This window comes from Anolis carolinensis, chromosome 5 (assembly GCF_035594765.1).
Source record: "Anolis carolinensis isolate JA03-04 chromosome 5, rAnoCar3.1.pri, whole genome shotgun sequence".
Lineage (NCBI taxonomy): Eukaryota > Metazoa > Chordata > Lepidosauria > Squamata > Dactyloidae > Anolis > Anolis carolinensis.
In genome coordinates this window covers 95,777,263-95,805,054 of record NC_085845.1, presented here as the reverse complement: position 1 = coordinate 95,805,054, position 27,792 = coordinate 95,777,263, and the positions used below count along the sequence as shown (strand labels likewise).

The following is a 27,792-nucleotide window of genomic DNA, read 5'->3' as shown; positions in this document are numbered from 1 at the left end:
TCACAGCATACAGTTTGAAAAGCTCTGCTTTAGATGTTTAGCTGGTGGCATGTTCAGAAATCAGATGCTGAACTATCAAAAAACCTTATACAGACATCTTGAGCACCCTCATAGATATAAACATAATACATACAAAAAGAGGTGAATTTGCCATTGAGGAAATTAAGACTATTTTCTTTAAGGCCTCTTTCCATAACACAAACCTAATCTACAGATGATTTGTGAAGAAATGATACTTCAGTAGAATTTAGGGGGGGAAATCCACTTGCAGTATGTTAACATCATGTATGATGTGAGCTTTGGGCTTTACCCAGAAGAAATTGGCCTGCTGAAGAGGGAGCAGAAGGTGGTTAGGTTAGCTGCGGAGCTACCTTTCACAACACAGTAGGAGTTTTCCTGCAGAAATAGGACCCTTCGCATGGTTTCACATGTTGGCAAAAGGCAAGTGGTCCACTTGAAAAATGGCTTTTAATGGTTCTACTTTGAGGCAGCTGGAGAATAGGGAAAAAGCCCAACAAATGAGAGCATTCTTCGTAGGTTGCACCAGGGAGAGACTTAGAGATACGTGTGGCTGTAGGACTTGTAGAGATAACTCTAGGGGTTATATATTTTATTATTAATTAAATGGTGTGTTTTTTTCCAGATACACTATAATGAATTTATCCCTCTCTTTGAGAAGCAGTATCCTGATTACTCTTGGAAGTCTATTCAAGTAAGTATGTACTGATTTAATTATCTTTTCTTTTTTGTCTTTTGAAATAGTTTGTAGAATTTTGATTTTTTTTCATTGATTGATCATTATCATCTCTCATCTCCTCTGCACAAATGCACTTGAAACTATCGAAAGTTTTTTTTTGAAGTACATTATCTTATCAAATGATTTGATTTCAATGGTTTAACTTATTCATCCTCCAAAAAAATCCCACTATTCCAAAAAAAAAGTGTGTGTGGGCCTCTCTAGGTCCACCAGTGTGATTCTGACCCAAGTATAGTCAAAATACGGGACTTGCTATGCGATTATCCATGGTTTTAGGGTAATTTGGATGGGGGCATTCTGCAACATATCCACAGTGGATATGGGGATCATGCTCATAGAAATGAGATGTTAGGGGAGGAAGCGAAAGAGCCCCAAAATAAGTACAGTATTGCATTTCCTGATCCGTTTTGCTAGCCTGGATAAACCCAAACTCTAAATACCATGTTTTGGTTAAATTCACTTCATAGGTGTGCTTAATCAAGGAGAAAAAAAAATCTATAGTGTTTGTGCTCAGAGTGAGCATAAAATATAGTGATGGACTGGGTCCCATTTGTTAGTTCTTTTCAAAGAGGTGGGCCATTCTCCTAGTCTCTAGTGAATTTCTAGGAAAGAAACTCTAGTCAATGGGAATAAATATAGCTCCAGTCCCTGACACACTGGAGAATATAATAATCTCCACTTAAGAGAGCCTGGTTCTGTGATAGCATTTAACACGTTAAAGACAACACTTTAATCTACAGTTGTATTTATTTATTACATGTGTTTCACTTTTGAAAATGTCATTATTGAGTTTGTAGCTGCAGCTTGGCTCCCTCATCTTAAACTTCTTCTCTCCAACATATCTTGGCCACATCCAGAGTGTTAACTTTTCACCCATTTCTCCCCTCCTCTTCTTTCCATTAACTCCTCACCCAGATTTTAAACTCTTTCCTTCATTGCTCTCTTTTGCATTTAATCCTCATCTAGATTTTAAATCCCTTCATTAGTATTTCCCTTCCCCGTAGTTCATTATAAGTCCCCACAATCTGCCTCTTCCCCATTCAGTCCTTTGGCTTCACCCATCTTAAATTCAGGATAAGGCTTGTTGTGGGATGCTGAGCAATGCAGTCTAAGGTGTCGTGATAGGCAGGAGATGAAATAGTAAGATGTGGGAAGAGGAAATCAGGAGGAGGAGAAAAAACAGATGGGTGGAAAAACAAGGCTTGAACTGCATGTTTTGGAGAAAGGTGATAGTTTTTCAGGGTTTTGTTTTGTTTTGACTTTTGTGGAGCTTCTATGTTTCTAACCCTCATCAATGTTGAGGGGAAACAGTATTCCTTTATGTTACTTATTATTGAAAACAATTTGTTACATTAATAGTTGTCAGTAAGTTTGTTTCAGTTTCTTTCTAGATTTTAAAAATACCACCCAAATCCTTCAATACGAGAGTTCCAAAAGTAGTTGTTTAAAGGTAAAATTATTTGTTATGCTAAAAATGCATAATGCAAGCCATTATGATGTCTTTTAAAGCCTAACAAAAATAGTGTTGTTCACAATGTCATCAAGCTGGGCAAATTATTTGTGTGATATTAACTGGTACTTCTATTGCAAATATGGTTTTGTCATTAGGAAGATATTTTTAAGGCCTTTATGGAGTTATTCCAAGCAGCTTGCTCAAAACCCGCTCCGCTTGGTATCTGCGACTATCCATCCTCACGAGCCATCTATGCCATCGACCTGATGCTTAAGTGGGAGACATCCAGTGATGGTAAGTAATGGTTTTGATTACATTCACAGCAAAAGAGATTGTTAGAACTGCTTTAGAATGTAGAAATCTGGAAATCTTTTTTTATGGGTAACCTATATAATTGCATGGAACTAAAGAGAAAGTCTTCCTCCCTCCCTGGGATCCAGGGAGCTTTCCAGAGCTTTCCAAACTGTCACATTAAAAATGCCCCCCCCCCCCCCCCCGCAAGAAGCCTGCTTGGAAGGATTATTTTGGCCACCTTCAGCCAGGCAAGAAACCAAAGCCCTCCCAATGGACAGCCATCTAGCCTCAGTTCAGAAACCTCCAGAGAAGGAGACGTCTCCGGAAGAGATCCCCAAAGGGCATCTAGTCCAGTCCATTCAGCCAGGCAGGAATGCACAATCAAAGCATCCCTGGATGTCCATCCAGCCTCTGTTTAAGAACCTCCAGAAGGGTTTAATCACTACAGAAATGAAGTGCTGGTACTGTTCGATTGTAGGTACTGTTATAACTTTTATAATTTGCACACTGTATTGATTGAATTGCAGTAATTACCACTAAAATTGATAAGTTCCTAATTAAGACAAGAACATCTATTAAAATGATGTTTGTGATGAGCCACATGGAGCGGCTATAGAGGAACTGCACAAGAATCAACTATAGTACATGAGAAATGCAAACAAAAAAATTTCCAAACCTTGTTTGTACAGTAAAGATTAAATGAAGCATATATAAAATATATGTAATATAATATACAGGAAGTGCCCAAGTTACGAACGAGATAGGTTTTATAAGTTTGTTTTTAAGTTGAATTTGTATGTAAGTCGGAACAGGTAGATTTTTTAAGTGTAACTGCAGTCAAATATATACATTAGTTTTGGATAGGATAGGGTAGGGTGAACACCCCTGTGGTGTTTGTTTTGCTGTCTGTGACCCTGTTCAGAAGACGTAACCTCACTGTGTCCCTGTGATTGGGTCTTTCATGGAAACATGTATTGATGACAAGCTGAGAATCAATCCCGACAAGACAGAGGTCCTCCTGGTCAGTCGTGTGGCAGATCGGGGTATTGGGTGGCAACCTGTGCTGGACGGGGTTGCACTCCCCCTGAAATCACAGGTCCGCAGTTTGGGGGTCCTCCTGGATTCAGCGCTGACGCTTGAAGCACAGGTGTCGGCGGTGGCCGGGAGGGCCTTTGCACAACTCAAACTTGTGCGCCAACTGCGACCATACCTCGTGAAGTCTGACTTGATCACGGTGGTCCATGCCTTAGTTACCTCTAGACTGGACTACTGTAATGCACTCTACGTGGGGCTTCCCTTGAAGACGGCCCGGAAATTACAATTGGTCCAACGCTCGGCTGCCAGATTAATAACAGGGGCAAGTTACAGGGAGAGATCCACTCCCTTGTTTAAGGAACTCCACTGGCTGCCGTTCATCTTCCGGTCTCAATTCAAGGTGCAGACCATCATCTATAAAGCCCTAAACGGTTTGGGACCCACCTACCTCCGTGACCGTATCTCCTTCCATAAACCTGCCCGTTCTTTGCAATCATCCGGGGAGGCCCTGTTATCACCATTGTCTATATCCCAGGCCCGCCTTGTAAGTACAAGGGAGATGGCCTTTTCTGCTGTGGGCCCCCGACTGCGGAACTCACTACCTACTGAAATTAGGCAAGCTCCCACTCTGTTAGCTTTTAGGAAAGAATTGAAAACATGGCTCTTCCGCTGTGCTTTCGGTGAGTAATTTCTGTTATATATCTCCGTGTTACTCCCCTCCGAACATCTATCCTCTAGATTACCCCACTTCCAAATGTCCCTGCCCATAGTGGAGTACCCCTCTGTCCCTCTCACTCCGGGTTTTATCTTTGTGTTCACGCGGCCTGCCCTTGTTTTATTGTTTTTTGATTTCTTGATGTTCTGTTTATTATTATTTATTGTATTTTGAATGGTGCTATGATATGTTGTTTTTATATTTTATTATATTGTATTGCTCTGGGCATGGCCCCATGTTAGCCACCCCGAGTCCCCGTTGGGGAGATGGTGGCGGGGTATAAATAAAGTTTTATTATTATTATTATTTATAAAGCCTTTCATGGAAACAAGTATTTATGATTCATTGAAGAAGGTTGGGTGGTTTCCCCATGATAACTCTTTCTGAAGTGAATTTCCTTTCTGAGGGGCAGATTTCTCTCACTTCCTGTTGTCTCACCCCATTTGTAACTATGAGTTGTATGTAAGTTGGATGTTTGTAACTTGGGGACTGACTGTAATATATTGTATAAAACCCTTATAAGGGGTTGGTTTAACCTCCAATTTGCTAGTAAAACTGAATTACCGTGTTGCAAAAGAATGCATGTCTAAAAAGCGTATCACCAACATAAAAATTTGGAAAGCTTTCATATTTTTGTAGGATGGCAATGAACCTTAAGGATGTTAGGTGCATTAAGGGGATTTTTCATTAGGGAAGGAAAAAAACAGTGTCTGGAATGTGTGGCCATTTCAACATGACTGAATTGGAGTTCACCATTGCCTGTGCTGGTGGGTGGGGCCTCACTCCCTACTACCACTGTAAGTCAGCATGCATGAAGTTTCTGAGTAGTTTTGGGGTAAGCCACATTACCATGAGAGTGGATGTGGCATTGCCCTTAGGCAATGTAATTCTTGTAATTCTGCTCTCACCAAAATAAAAATACTGTATTTCTTCAATTCTAAGGTGCACTTTTCCCCTATATATGCATCTGTAAAAATGCGATGATTTTTGGAATGACAGGTGTATCTTACGGATTTTTGTTGGTGATGGTGGTAGTACTGAAATTAGGGTCACCTTACAGTTGATGGTGTCTTATAATTGAAGAAATATGGTATATCTTATCTGTCTTATAGGGAAGCCATATATGCAGCCTCAGATCCTGGAGGTGAATTTCAATCCTGATTGTGACAGAGCCTGCAAATACCACCCAACCTTCTTCAATGATGTCTTCAACACTCTTTTTCGGGATGAAACCACTGGTTGCCATGTGACCTTGATTGCCTAGCTCTATGGCTTCACTTGGCTGATAAAGTGTGCTTCACAGGAATATATATTATATTTATATTTCAGTTCTATGAGCTGCTTATGCAACTATTTTTTTTTCTATAATGGCGACAAGGACAAATCACTTACAATCAGGTGGAATATGTGGATATTGCATTTGTACGCTATGGTCTGCTTTCTTCTCTAGTCATTTATTTTATTGTCATCTTACCTCCCCAAATTATGTTTTTATTGAAGGATGATTTCAGAACTTCAGTAGTAAATAATTTTTTCTCTGTCTCTACAGTTACTTAGTTAAATTTGCTTACAGAAAATAATCAGTATACCTTTCTCCATGATTTACTGGACTTAAGGCAGTCTGTGTCCATTATTTTGATATGGTTATGTTACTATCTTTTAATATGCTTTTTATTTGTAAAACAAAGCATTTTATTTCAAGGCTGCAGTTGGCCCATGTGACCAGAGATTTCCATTTTAATAAATCACGTTGCTGCAAGGTACCATAAACTGTCTTTGAAGTACCAGGAGATCTTTATTGTCTCTGGTTGAAAATATATATCAGAAGAGAAAGCACTGCATAATCCATGCTATCTTTTGCCTTTTCTATTTCTATGAATGTCAAGTATACTAGTAAGTGGAGCCCTGGGTCAGCCAGTTCTTGTCTTAACCCCATTCCCACTGTATTTATGTTGATGTTCCTTCTTTGTATTATTTTCTGTCGTTATGTACTTCCAGAACTATTCTGACACATGGTGGGTAGATTAGGTATAGCCTGACTTCACTGGCATATCTTTCTCATTAAAAAAAAATAAGAGTGGTATTGCTGCTCTTTCAGCATCTTTTGACTTGGGGCAGGGAAGAGTTTGAAGGCCAGATACAATACTATTATATGTTTTCACCAAGTATGGCTTTCTGTCTGATAATAAATATTAAAACCACAGTGCGGTCAGCCACCTGAATGTTTTATATGTTGAATATAAATAGAACTGCCCCTTCCAGCTGCCAAACTTTTGTTGATTTGATTTGATGGGTTTCCACTTTTGAGTGAAGAACTTCAGCCAACAAAGATCTCACATTGCCAAAGTGAGAGAACATGTGAAAGTTCAGCTTGGGGCTATATCACCCAGAATTCCCAGCTAGCTGTCTGGAGAAAAGGAGACTGTCTGAAAAAACAAACCCTCACTTTTGTAGGCACAGGCGTGAAGTCATCTTTCCTGCCACATACTTAGGCATGCAAGAACCATTTAGATCTAACCCTTTTAAAATTCCTTGAAACAAGATGCATTGGCTGTTTCAGGAGGAATTGCTTGACCATTCTAGCTTATAAGACTGAGCTTCTGTTCACATGGTTTAAATTCATTTCTGCTATTCTAGAGTTGCATTACACCAGAGTTGTAATGTAATTCTAGTATGGTTGGGCTTCTTGTGCAAGTCTCATTAAGATGCCACCCATATACAACTCCTAAAAAGTAGAATTGCGTTCTTAATTTTTCCTTATGCCACTCTTAAGTCACCAACAGAATTCTAGCTTAGTTGAAATATGTTATCTAACTTTTGGGGGGGGGGGGAGGAATATGGTTTATAAGGGGAATAGTTCAGGAAGCAAAACAGCTGCATTGTGTAATACAACGTTCAAGTTAAAAATAGTCTCCAAGCAAGTTGTTACTAGTTTGGCTTCTCATCTTAAAATCTTTCCCATTATCATGTCTGTTGGGCGCATGTCATTGTGACACAGAGCTTAAAGGCCCTGGCAACATCTAAAACTTGCCAAGTGATTGCCAACGTTTTATATGCCCTTTGCTTAATTTGTTCCTTGTGTTTCTGCCATCTCTGAGCAGCATTAGGAAGCATGCCTACTCCTTTCACCTTGAAGTGAAGTTATTCATAAGCAAGATGTCTGCATGTGTGAATGATCCGTGAAGTAAACCTTGCGTGAATGTAGACCCATCCCTCCCCAATTTCTGTGTTAACACCACTGTGGACTTGGTCAAAAGAGCTTCAAACAAGTAGCTAAGAATCGCAGAATTCTGTAGTCTTTCAGTTGTTCGTTTTATTTTATTTCAGTTTTATGTTGTAAACCTTTTTGCATGTTAACTGAACATGTACATGATTGGGTTTTTTTTTTAAAAAAAAAACAATTGCTTGGCACAGCAAATTGCTTAAGCAATAGGACGGTGATATATAAACAAACTTTGTAAAAGTCCTGTCTCTGGTAAGGCATGCTTTAGGAAAATGTCTACAATTAACTAGTGTTTCTTATCTGGATTGTCCTTCCAGAGGCGGTAGTTGAGCACAGACGCAAAAGTTAACCAGGCTAAGTAGGGGTACATCAAATATGCTGCTGTTTTGTTGACATGATACCAGGCTGTTGTTGTTAACGTGGCTGCTCCTGTGGTTAGTAGGATAGTCACCAGACCCTGAAATAATATCAGGAAGTTAGAATACAATATCAATTGAAATCCAGAGCAGGGAGCACTATAAAATGAGCTGGTTTGAACACCTCTTAAAATATCTTCATGACAATTATCCATGACATTCACTATCTCACTACTACACACCACTTTTAGAGAAGAAATATGTCACAAAGGATGTTTTTTGTGTGAAATACATCACTGGGTTCTAGGATTCCTTTTTTGCTTTCTTCTTTTGATCCTGGATGTTCAAAATTAGATTGACCCTGGCCACTCTACAATGCATTGACTAAGGAGGTCTCCACTAGGTTTTTACATCCCTCTTTCTGACATCAGTCCCTCCATCCAGTCCTTCCCTGATAGAATCAAGTAACTGTGAGGCTGAAAGAGTGTGAGTTGTCAAAGGTCCCATGGCCGAGTGGGATTTGATTCCTGGTCATCAGAATCAGAGTCAAATGTTCAACCATTGTTTCACCTTGGCTTCCAGATAAAAAAGCACTTTGTTGAAAAACTCTGAATACCTTTGTCCTTTTTTGCTATGTGGAAAGAAATTGTATATGTGGCAGATGGCTGATATTGTGAGCTATTTTTATCTCATGGGATAACTATCATTCTCATTCAGTGAGAACTGTGCATCAAAATGTGATTCTGGGGGACAAATCTGTTCCATTCAGTAGGATAAGGTTCAAGCCAGTTGCACACAGTTACGACACAACGACCCAGCAACATGTTGCCTTACTGTAGCAATGACCCAGCAACATGTTCCCTCACTGACTGACCAAGGGAGTTGAACTAAACAGACAATCCCATCTACACTGAATGAATATAGGCAGTCCCCGAATTATGAACAAGATAGGTTCTGTAGGTTTGTTCTTCTGTTGAATTTGTTAGTTGAAATAGGTACATTTTTTACATGTAACTCCAGCCATATATATAGAGGGGGGGGGGGGGTAGGGAACGAACACGCATAGGGAAGGGATAACACCCTTGTGTTCGTTTTGCTATCTGCGTTCCTGTTCAGAAGATTTCACCTCACTTTCTGTCCCTGTGATAATGGGTTTTGAAAAAATTGGCTTGTTTTTGAAACAAGGATTGGTGATAAGCTCCAGTGGAAACACCTTTTCCCCATGATAACCTGGTGATACAGCTCCAACGGAAACACCTTTTCCCCATGATAACTTCCAGGAGTGAATTTTCCTTTCGAGGGGTAGAGTTCTCTCACTTTATGTTGTCTCCCCCCCCCCCTTCTTAACTGTGAGTCATTCGTAAGCCAGATGTTTGTAACTCAGGGACTGCCTGTACTGCCAAAATACAAAACCTGGCAGCCAGCTCAAGAAGTTGGCTGGGAATTTAAGATACTATCAAGAAGGCTTTGGTAGTGGTTGAAATTGAGCTATGTCTCTCCATGGGTCTTTCATTGTATACTATAGAAGTACCATGTGCCTGTGTGTTACAAAGTAAGAGGAAGAAATTGCATTATTCACTTCTACACTGTCTTCATCTCCAGTACAAACTCTATTGCTCATAAAAGAATGAAGACAGTAACTTATACAATCCATTTCAAATGATGGTGAATTCATACTGATATTTTACACACAGAAAGATCTATTTACTTAAAAACACTGTGGTGATAGGCACCCCTGGTTTTGTCTAGACACTTACATATAGATTGCCTTTGATTATGACAGTTATATTTATTGTGACTAAAGGCATCCTCCACAAATGTTTCTGATTCCTTTTAAAATCTTCATATGATCATTGCCATAATCAATACATAGAGTTCCATAATATAATGGGGAAAATCCTTTTGAAATATGTTCTGTGAACTACATTGGGCATGGCTGTTTTCCAGCATCGACACAGAGAAAAATCCTTACTGTTACTGCTTACCCATCCTTTCTTATGCTTTCCAAAGAATATGGGAACCCATGACCAGTTCAATGCTAGGTTTCCTGCATACAGTCCAAGGGGAACCATGGATTTTTCATTGAAGCCTCCCAATTCTTTCCACACCAGGTAAGACCCATATCTGAGAAGAAGACAATCTCATGGTCATAAAATAAACAGGACACAAGAGCCTTCAAAGTCATTGATATTTTTTATGTATGGTACAGAAACTGAATATTCCAGATATAAGACTCCTGCAAAGGTTGTGAAATGCAAATTCCTGGGGAAGTGAGAGAGTGCAACATGTAACCTGCATGTAGCCCTCTTGCCCCTGCTAAGTCCTCTCAAATGTTCCAAAGCTTCTAGTTCCCCCTATTTTAAAAAATCACAAAGGATTTATAATGTGCTCAGCCCAGCACTGGGAAATACTGAAGTTGCGATTTCTGTGTAACTTTCTAAGGTTAAAAAAAAGGTAAAGGTTTTCCCCTGACGTTAAGTCCAGTCGTGACCGACTCTGGGGGTTGGTGCTCATCTCCATTTCTAAGCCGAAGAGCCGGCGTTGTCCGTAGACACCTCCAAGGTCATGTGGCCGGCATGACTGCATGGAGCCCCGTTACCTTCCCGCCAGAGCAGTACCTATGATCTACTCACATTTTGCATGTTTTCGAACTGCTAGGTTGGCAGGAGCTGGGGCTAACAGCGGGCACTCATTCCGCTCCCGGGATTTGAACCTGGCACCTTTTGGTCTGCAAGTTCAGCAGCTCAGCGCTTTAACGCACTGTGCCACCAGGGGCACAGTACAAATACAAATATTTATATCTACAGTAATACAAATATGTACCTTTAAATTAAATGGCTTTATTATTTTTTTCTTAGCATGTAACTGACCTTTAATCAGTCATATGTTGTCAGCTAACTTCTGTGATTGTGAAAATAAACATAAGCTTCCTGAGAAACAGGCATGACAGAAATGGTAGCTAAAAGAATAAGGAAAATGCATCAAAATGCAAATGGCATTATTTACCAAGAGAACTATATTGTGTTTCCAGCCATAATACACAATTGTACCTTTTCTGGAACTTGCTGTGCAGCATTTAAAAAACAGTGCATCTGCTAAAGAAAATGTACAGTTGGTCTTCCACATTTGCAGATTTGATTATTCACAAATTTGATTAATGTTTTTTCTAAGAATCTCTAGGTCCTCCAGTGCAACCCTACGGTCAATCTAGGCATTTGTAGGTCATCCAGCATGATTCTACAATCAACCTCTAGTAGAAGTTAATTGGAATCGTGCTGGAGGACATAGAGATTTGTGGAGAGGTGTTCTCTTGGGTTAAAAAACTGATCTTTTATTTATGATTTTCCCAATTTTATGGGGGTCCTGTGCCCCTAACCCAAATCTGGAGGACCTGGTGAACATTCCAAAAAGACTTTCCCAGTCTCACCCACAAGGTGGCATCAAACACATGCAACCTAGAAGCAACCAGTTTGAACCAACAGATCTTCCTGTTTAGGTAACCTATTCCTGCTCCAGTGTGTGTTTGTGGTGGTGGTTGTATGCCTTCTGCTCATTTTGACTTCTTTCAGCTCTACCAGGCTCCTAACACAATTTTCTTTTCAGAATGTGGTGTTTGCCCTTGCTGTCCTCTTGAGAGAGCATGCAGAAACAAATCAATGACAAGCTTCCTAATGCGTTTCCAATATGCTCACCAGAAACACAAAGGCAAAAGGACAGAGCTATATATCATCTGAACAGCCAATCCTTCAATAAGTCCTTGCATGAAAACAGCACTCTTGAGTAGAGCTGGAAAGTAAACGTTGGCTTATAAGAAAGTGCTGTACTGGCCTTCTAAATAGAGAAATTAGTAGTTTGCATTGAAGTATTGTTGGGACTGGAAAAATGTGCAAGCACATTTGCACAAGGATGTATGTGCCTCCAAGAGCCAATATAGGGCCGGTGAGCAGCCAGCTGCAATAAATCACTCTGACCAAGAGGTCATGAGTTTGAGGCCAGCCCGTGGCGGGTTGAGCACCTGACAATTAAAATAAAAAATAGCCCCTGCTCATTGCTGACCTAGCAACCCGAAAGATAGTTGCATCTATCAAGTAGGAAATTAAGGTACCACTTATAAAGTGGGGAGGCTAATTTAACTAATTTACGACTCCATAAAAATCATCCAGCCGCCGTTGGAATGAGGAAGTGCCGTTGCAGTGGTTGATGAAGCAGCTGCTCCCCCTGTGGCCGGAATCGAACATCCCCTCAGGAGAAGGTTAAATGCCTCTGCGTCTGTCTCTGTCTTTGTTCTATGTGTATATGGCATTGAATGTTTGCCTTGTATGTATACAATGTGATCTGCCCTGAGTCCCCTTCAGGGTGAGCAAGGCGGAATATAAATACGATAAATAAATAAATAAATAAATAAATAGGGGGAAACGGCTAAATAGGATTTCCCATGGTGTGTTCGCGCCCTATTTCACTCTGGAATAATATTTTCAGGCTTGATTCCCTTATTCCTGTATGTCACTTCCTTCAACCCCCATCAGCACATAGCCACTAGTCTATGTAGTTCTCTAACAAAGTTTTCTAGCCACTGAAGATATTTTGTTGATAATTCCAAACCCCAGCTTCCATTTGGTTTTTTACCTTATTAGAAAGAGCTCTACCTCATTGGCTCTGCTTTGCATTCAGAAGCTCAGAGATGGGAAAGACACCAGCCCAAACTCTTGAGAGATTTGTTAAGAATCGTTATGGAGCAAGAGAGGGGATTATTTGGTAGTTCCAATGACTGCAATTTCTATTGTCTTTCATCAGTGACTGGGCTGGCTAGGCTTGAAGAAATTCCAACACCACCTTTTCATAATTCTCACAATCTCCCAAGTGGTACAAAACTCAGGTTACGTACCACCAACAATTTAGATTCTACCCTAAAATCTAAGAATCACTGAGATATCACCAGGTAATGTGCCAGTCTCACTTTTTGGGTCACACTATTGTCATCCTATCTATAGAATTTTCAGCTTTTTTGTCAATCCATTTGGAATTGTTTGCAGAACATCTTTTGTTTTCCTGACAAATTACCTTTTTTGCCAAATGAAGATTCGTGACAAGACACATATTTAAAATGTAGCTGAAATATGCAATATAACTGGAAATTTTAGGGGAAAATCACCATTTAAATTGGATTAACTATTGACAACATGAAAAGCAATGTAATGCATAAAATTAAAAGTTTCTAGTGCATATAGTCAGACAAATCGATCATGTCCTGATGATATTAGATTTCAAACAACTTCCCAAAGGCAAACTTCTTGGTGTACAACTTTAAAAAATTAATGTGGCCTCTTAAGTAACCAAGAGAAAGGATGAACTACATACCCCATTGATGAATATAAAGATGCCCACACAGGTGCAAACACCCAGTTAGGTGGGTTCCAGGAAGGTTTCTCCAGGGATTTATACCACGTAGGGATTTCTCTCTTGACAATCCTCGCTCCCCAAAGGCTGCCGGCATTGGGCAAGAGGGTGAAGCCAACCACAGGGACCCAGGACTCTACTTCTTCCATTGTGGATTCTGGTGTGAACATACACAAATGACCAGACATGGTAAGAACCAACCTTGCATGCACCAGGGAAAGATTTGCAGAAGACAAAACATATGATAATATTCCAGGCCTTAAACTCCTATTAGTAACCAACTTAAGTGGAAGCTGGTGATGGAGAATACTTTGTTAGACCACACTGTCCAAGACTACAATCAAGTCGGTCATATGTGTAGAATATCTGAAGTATTGCATATCCTCTACACAAGCATGTCTGAATGTTAAGAAATTCAGGGGAGGGCCTTCCCTCAGTTGTACTATCATTGGAAGCATTTTTGTTGAAGATACAAGAGAAGACCTTGGTGGATGTCCCATGCTACAAATCCTGGAATTCCATAGTACTGAGTCACTGCCATTAAAGTGTCAAACTACATCAATTCCAGTGTATATGCACTCTAGTTGAGCAGGACTTTTTTTAGAACTTGAGAAAATTACGTTTTTTTAACTCTACAGTTCCCAGAATCTCCCAGTTAGTACTCGGTGGCCATGGATGATTATGGGGTAGTATTTCCATGTTTTTACCCCACAAATTATGTCACTTTTTCAAGCTAAAAATCTTCTAGGATACAGTTTGGTATCGAGGTGATCTACAAAGTCCCTGGTCATATCCAGCTGTCTACTGCAGTGGATCCATGTGCATGACATTCAGTAAATATTCAACTGAGCAATTCCTCCAAAATACAGAGCTCAGAAAAGCTATGCAAATCCCCCTTAGTCATGGAACTTGGTGAATCTGGAAGTTGTAAGTCCAAAAAAGTAACTTGCAGGCTCTGACTCAAATATACGAGTAGGGAAAGTATAGAAACAAGGCCTGGCTTGAGTCCAGTTTTAAGCTCTGTGTATAAGTTAGTGCAAGACTTTTTGAACTTTGGTCTACAAGTCCTCGGGAAGAAGCAATATAATTTCATTTCCAGAGCTCCGTAAGAGCTTAAAGTCATGACTTTAAGATATGAGATGATAAAATAGTGAAGAACTGAGAAGATCGGACAGAGTCCCATCGTGACTGTATAGTCTATAATACTGTCTAACACACATTTTGGTGCCTCAAATGTTAGACCTGTTGTATATTTGCCTTGTCTATTCAAAAATTCGCACCTGTTTTGCCCTTTCAGCTCTAGTTTTTGAGATACTGAACATATGCCATATACCACTCTTCACTCTGCTTGCTTATAAAAATCAGGATATTTTAATGTACTGTTTGAATTAGTATCTTTTAAGCATAAAGGAAACATATTAACAATTAAAAGAAACGTGTACTACATGGCAGTTTACTTATCACAATCACAAATTTACAATAAAAACTTGTTGTCATCCAACACGCATATCTAAAAAACCAGAGCTGATGGGGTTTATCCAATGCAATTTTCTGAATCAGTATCCCAATTAATCCCAGGAACAGGCCTAAAAACAAAGTCACCTAGAAAGTTTTTGTTGGTGGTGGTGGTGGTCTGTGTAGATACAGTTGGGACTTCATTAGCAAAACCAAAGAACCAACCAATTCACATGTGTATCCTTATTCACATTTTAATTACTTTTTAGTGATTTGCAACAGTGTGGCCACTGAATCTGTGGAATAGCATTGCGAAGGCATGTACAAATCTTTATGAAATAAAAAGATTACTTAAAGGAGTGGCTCGAACGGAGGTCAGAGACACCTTATAACTGGCACCAGAACTGGGATGGGCTGGGTCAAGAAGGAGTTACAGAAACCTGTGCAACTTGTTTCCATTTATTACTCAAAGGTGTTCCTTATCGCAGGTATAAAAACGCTCTTTGGCAAATGAGATAAATTCAACAAAAAGTGCTGGTGAACTCCACCCACCTGTTATTGAAATGGCACTTCCCTAAAAAAAGAGTTTCTACTGGGCAACTGATGATTGGAAAAAAAGTGTAAACCATTTTGATTTAATTTTTAATGGGCAACGTCAACATAGAAAGATATCAGATGAAGCTTTTGGAGTTCTGGAACGATTAAAGGTGCGGGAGACATAATCATTCAATTTCTACATACCTTTGCTAAATGCAGGAGAGCAGCAAACAATGTGGCAGTTTCTTTCGAGTACAGTAAGGCTCTGGGTGAGATTCTGTTCTGTGCCAAGAGAGCATGAAGCTTCATTGGCATACTTCCATCAGCCTTCCCCTTCTGCTCCCAAATGCAGCCTCGGCTTAAGACACTGACCAAAGCCAAATGTTGCATGAGGCAGATCCCAAACACCATCCAGAAGCACAGGCTGGATATACACTGCCCTATATCCCAGGATCTGATTCCAGGTTATCTGCTTTGAGCTGGATTATGTGAGTCTACACTACCAAATAATGTGGGATAAGAAGATAATCTGGGATCAGATCCTGGTATATAGGACAGTATAGATTCAGCCACAGTTGCATGCGAGGTTGGGTGTAACAACAGCCTACTTGGAGGGTATCATTGTGCATAGCTATATTGGCTACCTCCTTCCACAAGAACCCAGCAACTGCATGCAGAACAGTACATCAACATATATTCTCACAGGAATGCTAGCCACCAAGTACTGGAACTCCTACTTTCTAGCCAACTTCAATCTGAATTCTCAGTGTTTTCTATCAGGACCAGCATCCACAGGTGTAGCCACAGAGGGTAATATGAGTACTGCCCCTCCAAAGCATAAATTCTACACCCCAATATAAATGTTTCTTCAGTACACAAATGTCCCTGCATGTAGAGAGAGACTTTGAAAGTCATTTATACCTACAACTCTCGTATTTGCAGTGTTTGCATTCCCGTTAACTTTGCCTGCCCTTTACTTTGAGTGTTCAAAACTGAATTTTTAAATGCACGGCTTAAGCTTGAAGTTACAACAATGCTAAAAATTGGAGAACTAAAAGACATATTGGGGAGGGAGGATAATATGTTTATAAAGCAGTGCAGTGTCCTAATTTTGACCCGTCTGTAGCTATTCCTGGATCATATTTTTTCCTGTTGAAAAAAAAATCAGAATGTCCTGGTTTATCATAGAGCCTGAGGTACAGCCCAAAATGTGCAGGCACTACTCTGCCCATTGATTTTTTTTTTAAAACCTTTATTGTAGTGTCAAAGTCTTTCACGGCCAGAATCACTGGGGTGCTATGTGGTTTCTGGGCTGTATGGCCATGTTCTAGGATCCTCTGAAGATGCCAATCACAGATGCTGGTGAAACATCAGGAGAAAATTCTGCTACAACACAGTCATACAGCCCGGAAACCACACAGCACCCTACCTCCATTGTTTTTAACTGCTGTCAGTCACTGACATTTGGAAAGGAGAACTAGCAAATCCGACCGAAAGTGAATCTGCACTAGGATCATATCTATTTCACTCTACTTGAAGTATCAGCCCTCAGTTCTATGTCTTCCTAAGGTTTGTAGTTTGGTGAAGTACACAGAATTCTCAGAGAAAGGAGCATTCTGGCAAAAATGTTAAGCAAATTTGAACCAACCACAACTCACAGGGTTCCATAGGATGGAACCATGACACTTACAGTGGTATGAAACTGGTATAATTGTGCTGCATAGTATCACACTGGAGGACCAACAAATGCCTAGAGAAATGTTCTCTCTGGGAATTTCTAGGATATCCAGTGTAATTCTAGCATATTATTCAAAACCGTAAATAATAAAATCCACATTATATTATGTATTTCCCTTATTTAAAGCTTCCTGTGAACATTCCCCTTTTCTTATCCATTTAAGAAGCTGCAACCAAATGATCACATAATGCCTGCTTACTACAGCACTGTGTTATGAAACACTCTTCCTGTGTAAATGTTATAGAGATAACAAACACTTCTTGGAGCTCTTCCATAAAGGAAAGTAGACAATGAAGCAAGTAAGAGCTTACCCATACTTGAAATCCTTGACAATTTTCTGCTCTTGCATCTGTATGAGACTATATTTAAACAAATGTTTTTACCTGCATTGCTTTATTTTTCTATTGTTTGTATAGGCATTATGTGTCATCTTGATGGATGAGCAAAGCAAAAAAGCATGAGCTTCAAGGATTTATCTGAGAAAAAGATACATGAAATCAAACTGACTTCTGAAATTCGTATCTGTTTCAAGGCATAAGAAATCTCAGTTGACATCCCCACCTTTCAATGACAGATTTTGGACCATGACTCGTCTTTTAAAGCATCTACATTTTTGACCAGCTAACTGGTCAGTAAGCAGTATGTGGGATGCCTGCCATATATTCATCAGATTGTAAGCAAAGGAAATACCAAAAGACTTGCAGATGTCTGGGCATGTGGCCCAAGAGAAAGCAAACAGACATACAGTTAGGAAAGAGGTGGTGTTCTAAGAGAAACACAGTGCACAAAGGTTAAAAGAGTGGTGACAAATAAAATTAAGATGACTTGGGGTTTCCAACCACAAATTCATACTTATATTTGAGACTTTCATACTGATGATACTAGACTATATTTTTGAAAACAGACACCATACTTGCTAGGGACAGATCAATGTTTCTAGACAGATTCTAGAAATTCATTTTATCTAAAAGCAAAAACTCTGATTTAGAAAGTGTTCCAACAATGTTCTCAAGGGCCTTCCTTTTATATTCACCAGTAAGAAAACTGCAGTGTTCAGCATTTAAAAGAATTCTTATCTGTTCTTGCCTCATAAAATCCCAGCACTAATTCCTGGCACCAAAAGTGGGTGTCAAGACCTTTGCCTTAGTGAGCCTGGGAGCAAACATCCAAAGCTTAATGGAAACTTCCCTCTGATTAAGGATACACATAGCATTGCAATTTTGTTATAGCTGCCAACTCCATGCCAAGGCAGAAAGTGTTGCAAAAGGGCAAGAGTAACAAAAGATTTTAAGGCAAAGAGGGAAAAATATATTATTTATCTGACATGTAAGCTTACTTGCTAACAGTGGTATGCCTGCTGCCAGCCAACACTGTTGTCTTCAAATATCATGTGGCCCTTTTTTGTCTTTACATATTCATGAATTAATATCTGTTGCATGATTTCAGTTATAAATAATTCATGAACACCTATATAGTACCTTTTAATTAAAAAACAAAAATTGCAAACAGACACTAGTTACAGTTTGTGCAAGCGATGTCGACTTTGTCAGTTTGGGAATAAACTTAGGCAATAATTACAAAACTGTGGTTTTTATGCTAGACAGTGTGGACACATTCATGTATCTGTATAATACACCTGACCGATCACTGCCTGTAGAATGAGAGTTACAACAAGGCACAAAATGGCTCTTGGTCATCATAACGTCTAAAGTATTGCTTTAAGAGCATTCTGTTGTTGTGACTTCTTCTCCAAATAAAACCCCACTTGAAAAACACCATGATCTGAAACATGGACATACTGTAATCCCATGGTTGCCTTTCCTGCAACAATAACTGCTGTCACTTGTTGAGATCGACATATAGCTGAAAGAAGCATTCCCTGCTGTTTTTTCCCATGACCAGGTACATGGAATGATGTTATATCTGAACTGCAATACAATTCTGTAAGATAGAATAAAAAGGAGAGTGACTGCATGGGAAAATAGGACACTATGCCTACACTGCCCCAATCCTCCAGTAGTACCCTATGGTCACTGGTCAATTTGAATGTGACCATTTAATCACACCAGAGAACCCATAAATACCTAGACAAGCATTCTTTCTAGGAATATCTCGGTCTTCCAGTACAACTCTATGGTCAATGTCAGGTGGACATTGGCCATAAAATTGAACTAGAGGACCTAAAGATTCCTAGAGAGAACATATTAATCAAAACTGCAAATAATCAAATCTGGAAAAATTAATCCCCACAAATGTGACGGGCTAATCATACCTATGTAGAAAAGACAGTATACAGTTGAAAAATCCTCCAACGAGAACTCCTAACTTTTCATTTAGGTGACAGCTCTGCCCACACATGGGAGGTGAAAGTGCAAAGAAAAATTCCTCTCCTTTCTTCCCTGTAATTCTAATCCCTGTAATTCCCTGCAATATCTTTGTAAAATAGGGCACAAATTATGCAAGTAGTCACAATGCTTGTGCAACCAGCACAACAGGAACAGTAGTCGGCTCCTGAATGAGAGGCACAGTTCACACAAAGGGACAAAACTAAAACCTAGCAGTATTCTCCTCACATGGAGTTGCTGTATAAAATCTTGACTTGTTTCATAAGGTGTGTTATGCAAATGGTTACATAGGCCCCCGACCTTATCACCCACTTTTCTGTACAATCTTTCTGTGTCATGCTGCTACTGAATTGCTGCAATTAATGCACTTGGTTGTGTAACAGTTGACCAAAACAAAGTCACCAAAGCAGTAGGCATAGGCTTAACTTCTAGGTCCTAGCCTTATAATTAATAAATATAATAGATGGCCAAAAGATTATTGCCAAGCTACAACCAACCAAGTGGAAAAGAAAATCAAATACTCTGGCTATGTGGATCATAAAAATCCCTCGTAATTCAAATCAAATCCAGACGAACTGTGCTCTGCCTGCGAAGTCAGAATCAATCCAGAACTCTAAGGAAAGTACTCTGTTGCTGCTAATGGACATGGAAACTTTACTGCCTTTATCCTCAATTCCCTTCATCAACTCTCCCTCACTCTGTACTGCCTCTGAAGAAATGGGTTTACATAGTGTGTCTATGAAAGCTTATGCTAAAATAAACAAAGAGGTTTTTTCTTTTTCTTCCCCTTCCTTCTTCCTTTAAGGAAGTCTCAAAACTGCTTTAAAAGCTAACTAAAGCAAATATCAAACACAAAGCAGGCTCCGGACTCCCATCTTATTTTCCTTCTTCTGTACTTTCCTTCACATCTTTGCCTGGCAAAGGGTGCATCCATACTAGAGAATGAATGCAGTTTGACAATACTTTAACTGTCATTGGTCAATAATATGAAATCCTGGGATTCATGGTTTGGTAAGGCACCAGCATTCTTTGGCACAGAAAACCAAAGGCCTTGTGATACTACAACCTGAGACTATAGCACTGAACCAAGGCAGTTTGAGCAGTTTCAAAGTGCATTCATTCTCCAGTGTAGATGCGCCTGAAGAAGCCAGTGTGCTTTGAAAGCTACCTTTTGGATACTTACAAAAGGCAGTGCCACTATGTGTGCTTTGCCTGATACACTTTGCTTCCTGGGGCTACACAATTCCTCCTGGATACAATCCTCTCTGCGGATGAACAAAGAGTTGGCCCAGTGGAATGCTATAAATAAGCAAAAGAGGCTCACTTAGAAAGGAATTGAATGGGAGGGTGATAGTGCCAGCTGCTTAATTTCTGGCTTTAAATGTCACAACGGCATGGTGAATTTGATCGAAATGAAAGGTGGTGTCTGTTTTATTCATTCTTGTTAACTTATGCACATTACGTAACTAGACAAAAGGCCAGAACTCAGCAGAGGTGATGAGTGTAAACTGACCCATTCCTGTCTTAGCTCTCTCCTTGACAGGTTTATTTCATTGTGAACATTCTAGGTGTTCTCTTGCTTTTAAATTTAGCCTGATTTATAGCCAAGTTATAAATTTTGATCACATTAAAGAGAGACTATTTTGTTGTCATGGCTGGCATCACAGGGTTGCTGTGAGTTTTCCAGGCTGTATGATCATATTTCAGAAGCATTATTTTCTGACGTTTTGCCCACATCTATGGTGATCTGAGGATGCTTTCTATAAATGTGGGTGAAACATCAGGAGAGAATGTTTCTGTAACATGGCCATTCAGCCCAGAAAACTCACAGCAACCCAAAGACTATTATGATTATGATTATTATGATTATTATGATTATTATATTTTATTTCTTATCCATCCCTCCTCGTGGCTAGAGGTGGATTATAACATAGCTAAAACACATAATCTATATATATAAAAGGGTAATGAAATTTCGGCCTAGGACAAAACAACAAAACTACACATCCCAGAAACACTAAACTTGGCAGCACAACCCCTCATCCATGCCTCTACGTTCATACAACAAAAAGAAAAGAAAAATAAAGTCCTAATTAGAGGGAGATGAATAATTGTTTTTATCCGATTGCTGCCAGTTACAAGGCTAAACTCTGCCCACTTGGTCTCCTAGCAACCCACTCAGCCAAGGGGATAGGCAGAGTTAGGCCTCACTTAGGCCTCTTCCACACTGCCTATAAAATACAGATTATCTGATTTTAACTGGATTATATGGCAGTGTAGACTTAAGGCCCTTCCACACAGCTATATTACCCATTTATAATGGACTTAATGTAAGGTAAAACCTTTACCCTTTACCTTAACTACCACCAGTTCCTCAATACTTTATTTCCCATACCACCATACTTCGCCACAGCAACGCGTGGCCGGGCACAGCTAGTTGTTGTATAAAATACACATGTTTACATGTTAGCACAGCCTCTCCTCTACCAGCCAAACAATCAAGCTGGCTGCAGAACTGACTTTTATTTCTGGTGTGCTTCCAACAGCACTGGATGTTCAAGAGCCAAACAAGTCATTTACTCCATCATTGACACTGCCTTCCAGATTTTGGCAAGGTGGACCGCCGGTAAAGGTAGAAGAACAGGGTGGGGTGAAGGTGCCACTCCCATGCACAAACAAGATAAGTGGAGCTGATAAATCTCCCGAAGAAGAAAGAGACATTGTGTTTTCCAGAATTAGAGCCACAGCAGACCATGTAGAGCAAGGGGGTTCAAACAAAGGCCCGCAGGCCGGATGCAACCCTCCAAGGTCATTTACCAGACGCCCGCTTTAAACTTTAGACTTAGGGTCACTCTAAGTCTGAAACAACTTGAAGGCACACAACAATCCTGATTCTCTTGACTATCTCATCAGTCAAAAGCAGGCCTACACTTCCCAATGAAACACTGGTAAATTGTGTAGATCTAAGGCCCCTTCAACACAGCTTAATAAAACCCCTCATTTTCTGCTTTGAACTGGAATATACGGCCGTGTGGACTCAAATAACCCAGTTCAAAGCAGATATTGTGGGATTTTCTGCCTTGATATTCTGGGTTACATGGCTGTGTGGAAGGGCCCTAAGACTTCAGCAGACTTCAAACTTTGTACTGCCTCCCCGTTAATCACCTCTTAGAAAGATGGATGGTCTTATTTTGAAAATGTGTCAGCATTAGCAAAGGATCTTTCACAAACACACAACACCTGTTTCTTTGAGAAATCTAGGATATCTGAACCAGCAGGTGAACCTACAAGTGAGGGCCCTTCCACACAGCCATATAACCCAGAATATTAAGGCAGAAAATCCCACAATATCTGCTTTGAACTGGGTTATCTGAGTCCACACGGCCATATATTCCAGTTCAAAGCAGAAAATGTGGGATTTTATTCACCTGTGTGGAAGGGGCTTGAGAGATCTACCTTCATAGATGTAATTTTTGAAGCAGGTGAATCTAACCTACATACCACTTGCTGACTGTACGAACAACCGAGAGCTGTCTTCGTCTTCATTCAACACAGAAATTAAGGTGCTTTATAATTGGACTGACATACAGAAATTCAACAAGCAGACATCTCAACGTATAGATAATGCTGGAAAGAATCCCCTCTCCATTTCCTGCCTGATATTCATTTCCCAAGTCTTCATTTTTGATATACAGTAGAGTCTCACTTATCCAACGTAAACAGGCCGGCAGAATGTTGGATAAGCGAATATGTTGGATAATAAGGAGAGATCATGTTATACAACAAATTTGACAGAAAAAGTAGTTCAATACACAGTAATGCTACATAGTAATTACTGTATTTACGAATTTAGCACCAAAAAATCATGATGTATTGAAAACATTGACTACAAAAATGTGTTGGATAATCCAGAACGTTGGATAAGCGAGTGTTGGATAAGTGAGACTCTACTGTATTTATGAAGGCAGGATGATCAGAAGGCATGTTTTCTTATGCCATTCTCATCTATAAGTCTGTGAAAATTTTTAAAAGGCAACCAGCTCATTTTTCACACAGAGAGATATATCACCAAATAAACTCTAACATGCTGGAGCCTTAATAACTACAGCTTTTTCAAACATGTTCACTGTAGGCATTAGAGATATTGGTTTCGGCACAGAGTTTGAGCTATTGCTCCCTAGAAAAGAAACAGAATTTGGTAATAAATACTCTTTGCTTATTTTCCTATGGTTTGTCACCACACTGGATAATGGATGATATAACACTGGGCAACATGCATTTTGGTGCCTCAAATATTAGACCTGTTTCTGGGCATATTTGACCTACTGATTCCAAAAAGGGCACCTCTTTCCCCCTATCAGCTCTAGTTATTGAGATACAGAATATGTGCTATCTACCAGTCACCATCTGCTTGTCGAAAATAATGACAGCAGCCATATCTAAGAAACTAGAGCTGATGCGGTCTATCCAATACAGTTTTCAGAATCAGTACCCCAAATAACCCCAGGAACATTCCTAAAAAGCAGGACACTTTTTGTTGTTGCGCTGTGTAATGTTCACCAGTCTCCAGTGAGGATAAAGAAAATGGTCAAAAACAATCATTTGATCTTCTATTTGATCAATCTTGGCAGTGTGACGGCTTAGGATACATCTATGCTGCAGAATGAATGCAGTTTGACACAACTTGAACTGCCATGGCTCTGGGCTATGGTGTCCTGGGGTTGTGGCTTCACAAGGTCTTTAGGATTCTTCATCAAGGAGTTCTGGGGCCTCCTTAAACTACAACCCATGATTTGATATCCGTGAAAAGAACCTCAACTTGCATTAATTTTGCATTGCAGAAGGGCCCAAATTAAGCTGTCCCTAGGCCCTTCCATGCAGCCTTAGAACCCTGAATAGCAAGGCAGAATAACTCACAATATCTGCTTTGGACTGGGTTATCTGAGTCCACACTGCCTTATAGCCCAGTTCAAAGCAGATAATGTGGGATTTTATTCAGCTATGTACAATAGTATTCATGCACTTTAATGGCGTGGCTCAGTACTATGGAACCCTGGTGTATATGGGTGTGTGTGTGTGTGTGTGTGTGTGTGTGTATGTATATATATATATATATATATATATATATATATATATATATATATATATATATAGTCTAGCCAATCCTATCCAATTCGTTCACTCCTTTGGGCATCATGCAAATAATCTACCATTTCTGTTGTCAAAGACTTTCATGGCTGAAATCGCTGGGTTGCTGTGTTTTCCAGGCTATATGGCCATGTTCCAGAAGCATTCTCTTCTGCCGTTTCATCCACATCTATGGTAGGCATCCTCAGAGGTTGTGAAGTCTTGTTGGAAACTAGGCAGGTGATGTTTCTATGTCTGTGGAATGTCCAGGGTGGGAAGAAGCTTCAAAGCCAGGAAGGAAGCAGCCAGGCTTTGAAGCTGCGTGGCTATTCAATGCTAATCGAGCTGGCCAATTGCAACATTCACAATTGCCTCAAACAGACAAGAGTACTTTCTCCCACTCGGGACATCCCACAGATATATAAACCTCACTTGCCTAGTTACCAACAAACCTCACAATCTCTGAGGATGCCTGTCATAGATGGGTGAAGTGTCAGGAGAGTATGCTTCTGGAACATGGCCATACAGACCAGAAAACTCACAGCAACCCAGCAACCATTTGCCAAAATATACAATCAATTTCTGGACAAATAGCTTAACCATTGATTCGTCCCCTTGGGCAGAACTCATATTTGATGGGATGAACCAATTGTATAATTTATATAATATATATAATGTCATGCTTAAACCATAAGACTTTCACATACAAGACAAATAAATAAACAGATAAAAATCAGATATTTAAATACAATGCGAAATACACCATTCAAATATTACACAAGCCATTGCAATGCTACATAGAGAATCTTGGGAGGTATAGTTTGGCAAGGCCCTGGCACTCTTTGGCAAAGAATAACACTATATAACAAAATTTTGAAAAAGTTTCCGTTCCTGATTTGAAAGTGTCATTTCCTGTTCAACTCTGCAGGACTTAATTTGAAGGTCATCATTACACTCCAGAAACATTGTTTTCGCAGCTGTCACAAACTATGTTGAAACAGTGGAGGTTTGATGAGATATTCATTGAAAAACTAGAGCAAAATGTGCTGCAGGATGTCCCGCACAAGCAAAGTTTTTGCAGTTTAATACACTTTTTAATTGTTGTTATGATAGAACCAACTAGAAAACGACATGTATAGCCCAGGAACAAAAATATTTATTACTATTAATTTATTTATTAGGCACCTTTTCTCATGGCTTGAGGCAGGGCACAACACAGACTGGATCTAAATGCAGTTTCAGAAGGCACATTGAACTGGAGTATATGAGTCCACACTGCCGGACAATCCAGTTCAATGCAGTTAATCTGCATTCTGAAACTGACATTATACAGCACTGTGGCTCCAGCTACAGTAGAGTCTCACTTATCCAACATAAACAGGCCAGTAGAACGTTGGATAAGCAAAAATGTTGGATAATAAGGAAGGATTAAGGAAAAGCCTATTAAACATCAAATTATGTTATGATTTTTCAAATCAAGCACCAAAACATCATGTTTTACAACAAATTGACAGAAAAAGCAGTTCAATACACAGTAATGTTATGTAGTAATTACTGTATTTATGAATTTAGCACCAAAGCATTGCAAAGTATTGAAAACACTGACTAAAAAAAAATTGGCTACTAACTACTGTGCCCCTGATGGCACAGTGTGTTAAAGCACTGAGCTGCTGAACTTGCAGACCAAAAGGTCCCAGGTTCAAATCCCGGGAGCGGAATGAGCTGTTAGCCCCAGCTTCTGCCAACCTAGCAGTTCGAAAACATGCCAATTTATTTATTTATTTACAGCATTTATATTCTGCCCTTCTCACCCCGAAGGGGACCCAATGTGAGTAGATCAATAGGTACCGCTCCGGCGGGAAGGTAACGGCACTCCATGCAGTCATGCCGGCCACATGACCTTGCAGATGTCTATGGACAACGCCGACTCTTTGGCTTAGAAATGGAAATGAACACCAACCCCAGAGTCGGTTACAACTGGACTTAACATCAGGGGAAGCCTTTACTTTACTAACAAATTGACTATAAATAAAGATAGAATTGCATAAAATGAACTTACAGTAACAACATTGTCAGAAATTAAATCCATAAAAAGTTCAATCCTTGCTGCCTCGAGAAACAGCCGTGGATCCGGGTGGGACGCAAACTGTGTTGGATAATCCAGAATGTTGGATAAGTGAGACTCTACTGTACCATTAAACACATCACCATAAAATACAAAGAAAAGGCACAGATTGAAGTGTGTCGCGACATGATGCACTTCTGAAAATGCATGGTACAAATATGAAAACATACTAGGAATATAACTTAAATCTAAGGATAAGAAAAAAACAGTCTCAAGGAAAAGAAGCAGGCTTGTTCTCTGCTGCTCTTGAGTCTAGGACTTAATGGAACCATGGATTCAAGTGACAGGAAAGGAGATTCCATCTGAACATTAGGAAAAACTTCCTGACTGTAAAAGCTGTTAAGCAGTGGAACTCTTTGCTTTAGAGTGTGGTGGAAGCTCCTTCCTTGGAGGCTTTTAAACAGAGGCTGGATGTTAGGAGTACTTTGAAGCTGCTTCTTACCTGCTTCTTCTTCTTCAGCGGAAGGAAGGAAGGAAGGGAGGGAAGGAGCAGCCAGGCGAGAGCAAAAGTCTGGCGAGGAACCCAGGCCCCGCCTCCAAGCCTCCCACGGAGGAGGAGAAAGCAGATCATCCACAATATCTGCTCTTAAAGTGGGTTTTCTCTCTGCAACCAGGAACCGCCCAGGAATGATTCATAGCCCTTGAAAGTGTAAGGCATGGCATTGAAAATGGGTCTGTTTAGAAGGGCGAAAGGGCTCTTAGCAGGTTTAATAGAGGCAGTCCCCAAGTTATGAACATCAGGCTCTGTTGGTTTTGTACCTGTTCTGACTTTGGGCCCTTCCACAGAGCCATCTAACCCACAATATCAAGGCAGAAAATCCCACAATATCTGCTTGTGAGATATCAGAGTCCTCACTGCCATATAGTTCAAATCAAAGCAGATGATGTGAGGTTTTATTGAGCAAAACAAAAATTAAATGTGCAACTCAAAAAACGGCACAGCTTTAATGGTAGATTTCCTAGTCAAGAGGTATATTTGGTATATTCCAAGTCAAGAGGGCCGGGCTGTGGCGCAGCTGTTGAGCAGCTGCCTTAAATCACTCTGACCATGAGGTCATGAGTTCGAGGCCAGCCCGTGGCGGGGTGAGCACCCGTCAATTAAAAATAAAAAATAGCCCCTGCTCGTTGCTGACCTAGCAACCCGAAAGATAGTTGCATCTATCAAGTAGGAGATAAGGTACCACTATAAGTGGGGAGGCAAGATTAACTAATTTACGACCTGGAATGAGGAAGTG

At 40.0% G+C, this 27,792-nt stretch overlaps 2 protein-coding genes across 3 annotated transcripts in view; one reads left to right on the top strand and one right to left on the bottom strand.

Annotated features, from left to right (window-relative positions):
* The window catches only part of ttll12 (tubulin tyrosine ligase like 12), a 32,977-nt gene extending 25,341 nt beyond the window's left edge, over window positions 1-7,636 (top strand). The window contains exons 12-14 of the mRNA XM_003221438.4: window positions 644-712; window positions 2,366-2,504; window positions 5,367-7,636. Coding sequence (XP_003221486.1) covers window positions 644-712; window positions 2,366-2,504; window positions 5,367-5,518 — 360 coding nt within the window. The 3' untranslated portion in view covers window positions 5,519-7,636. The remainder of the gene's footprint in view (window positions 1-643; window positions 713-2,365; window positions 2,505-5,366) is intronic.
* On the bottom strand, window positions 7,553-27,197 carry tspo (translocator protein). Of its 2 annotated transcripts, none has more exons than XM_003221415.4 (4): window positions 27,000-27,197; window positions 13,192-13,387; window positions 9,819-9,957; window positions 7,553-7,934 (listed from the first exon to the last, which is right to left on the bottom strand). In XM_003221415.4, exons 2-4 carry the CDS (start codon window positions 13,377-13,379, stop codon window positions 7,764-7,766), a joined length of 498 nt encoding a protein of 165 aa, XP_003221463.1. In that variant the 5' UTR covers window positions 13,380-13,387; window positions 27,000-27,197; the 3' UTR covers window positions 7,553-7,763. The 2 variants fall into 2 exon arrangements, with proteins under 2 accessions (XP_003221463.1, XP_008109636.1); XM_008111429.3 differs by lacking the exon at window positions 27,000-27,197 and adding an exon at window positions 26,492-26,578.
* Between the last annotated feature and the right edge of the window lie 595 nt (window positions 27,198-27,792).

Bases quoted from the DNA above. Each gene is read 5' to 3' on its own strand.
- tspo (XM_003221415.4), bottom strand. From the start codon at position 13,379: ATGGAAGAAGTAGAGTCCTGGGTCCCTGTGGTTGGCTTCACCCTCTTG. The intron at 9,958-13,191 runs GTATGTAGTTCA...TCTTCTTCTCAG, and splicing joins TCTTTATATTCATCAATGGG to ATATGGGTCTTACCTGGTGT. The intron at 7,935-9,818 runs GTAAGCAGTAAC...ATATTATTTCAG, and splicing joins GAAAGCATAAGAAAGGATGG to GGTCTGGTGACTATCCTACT.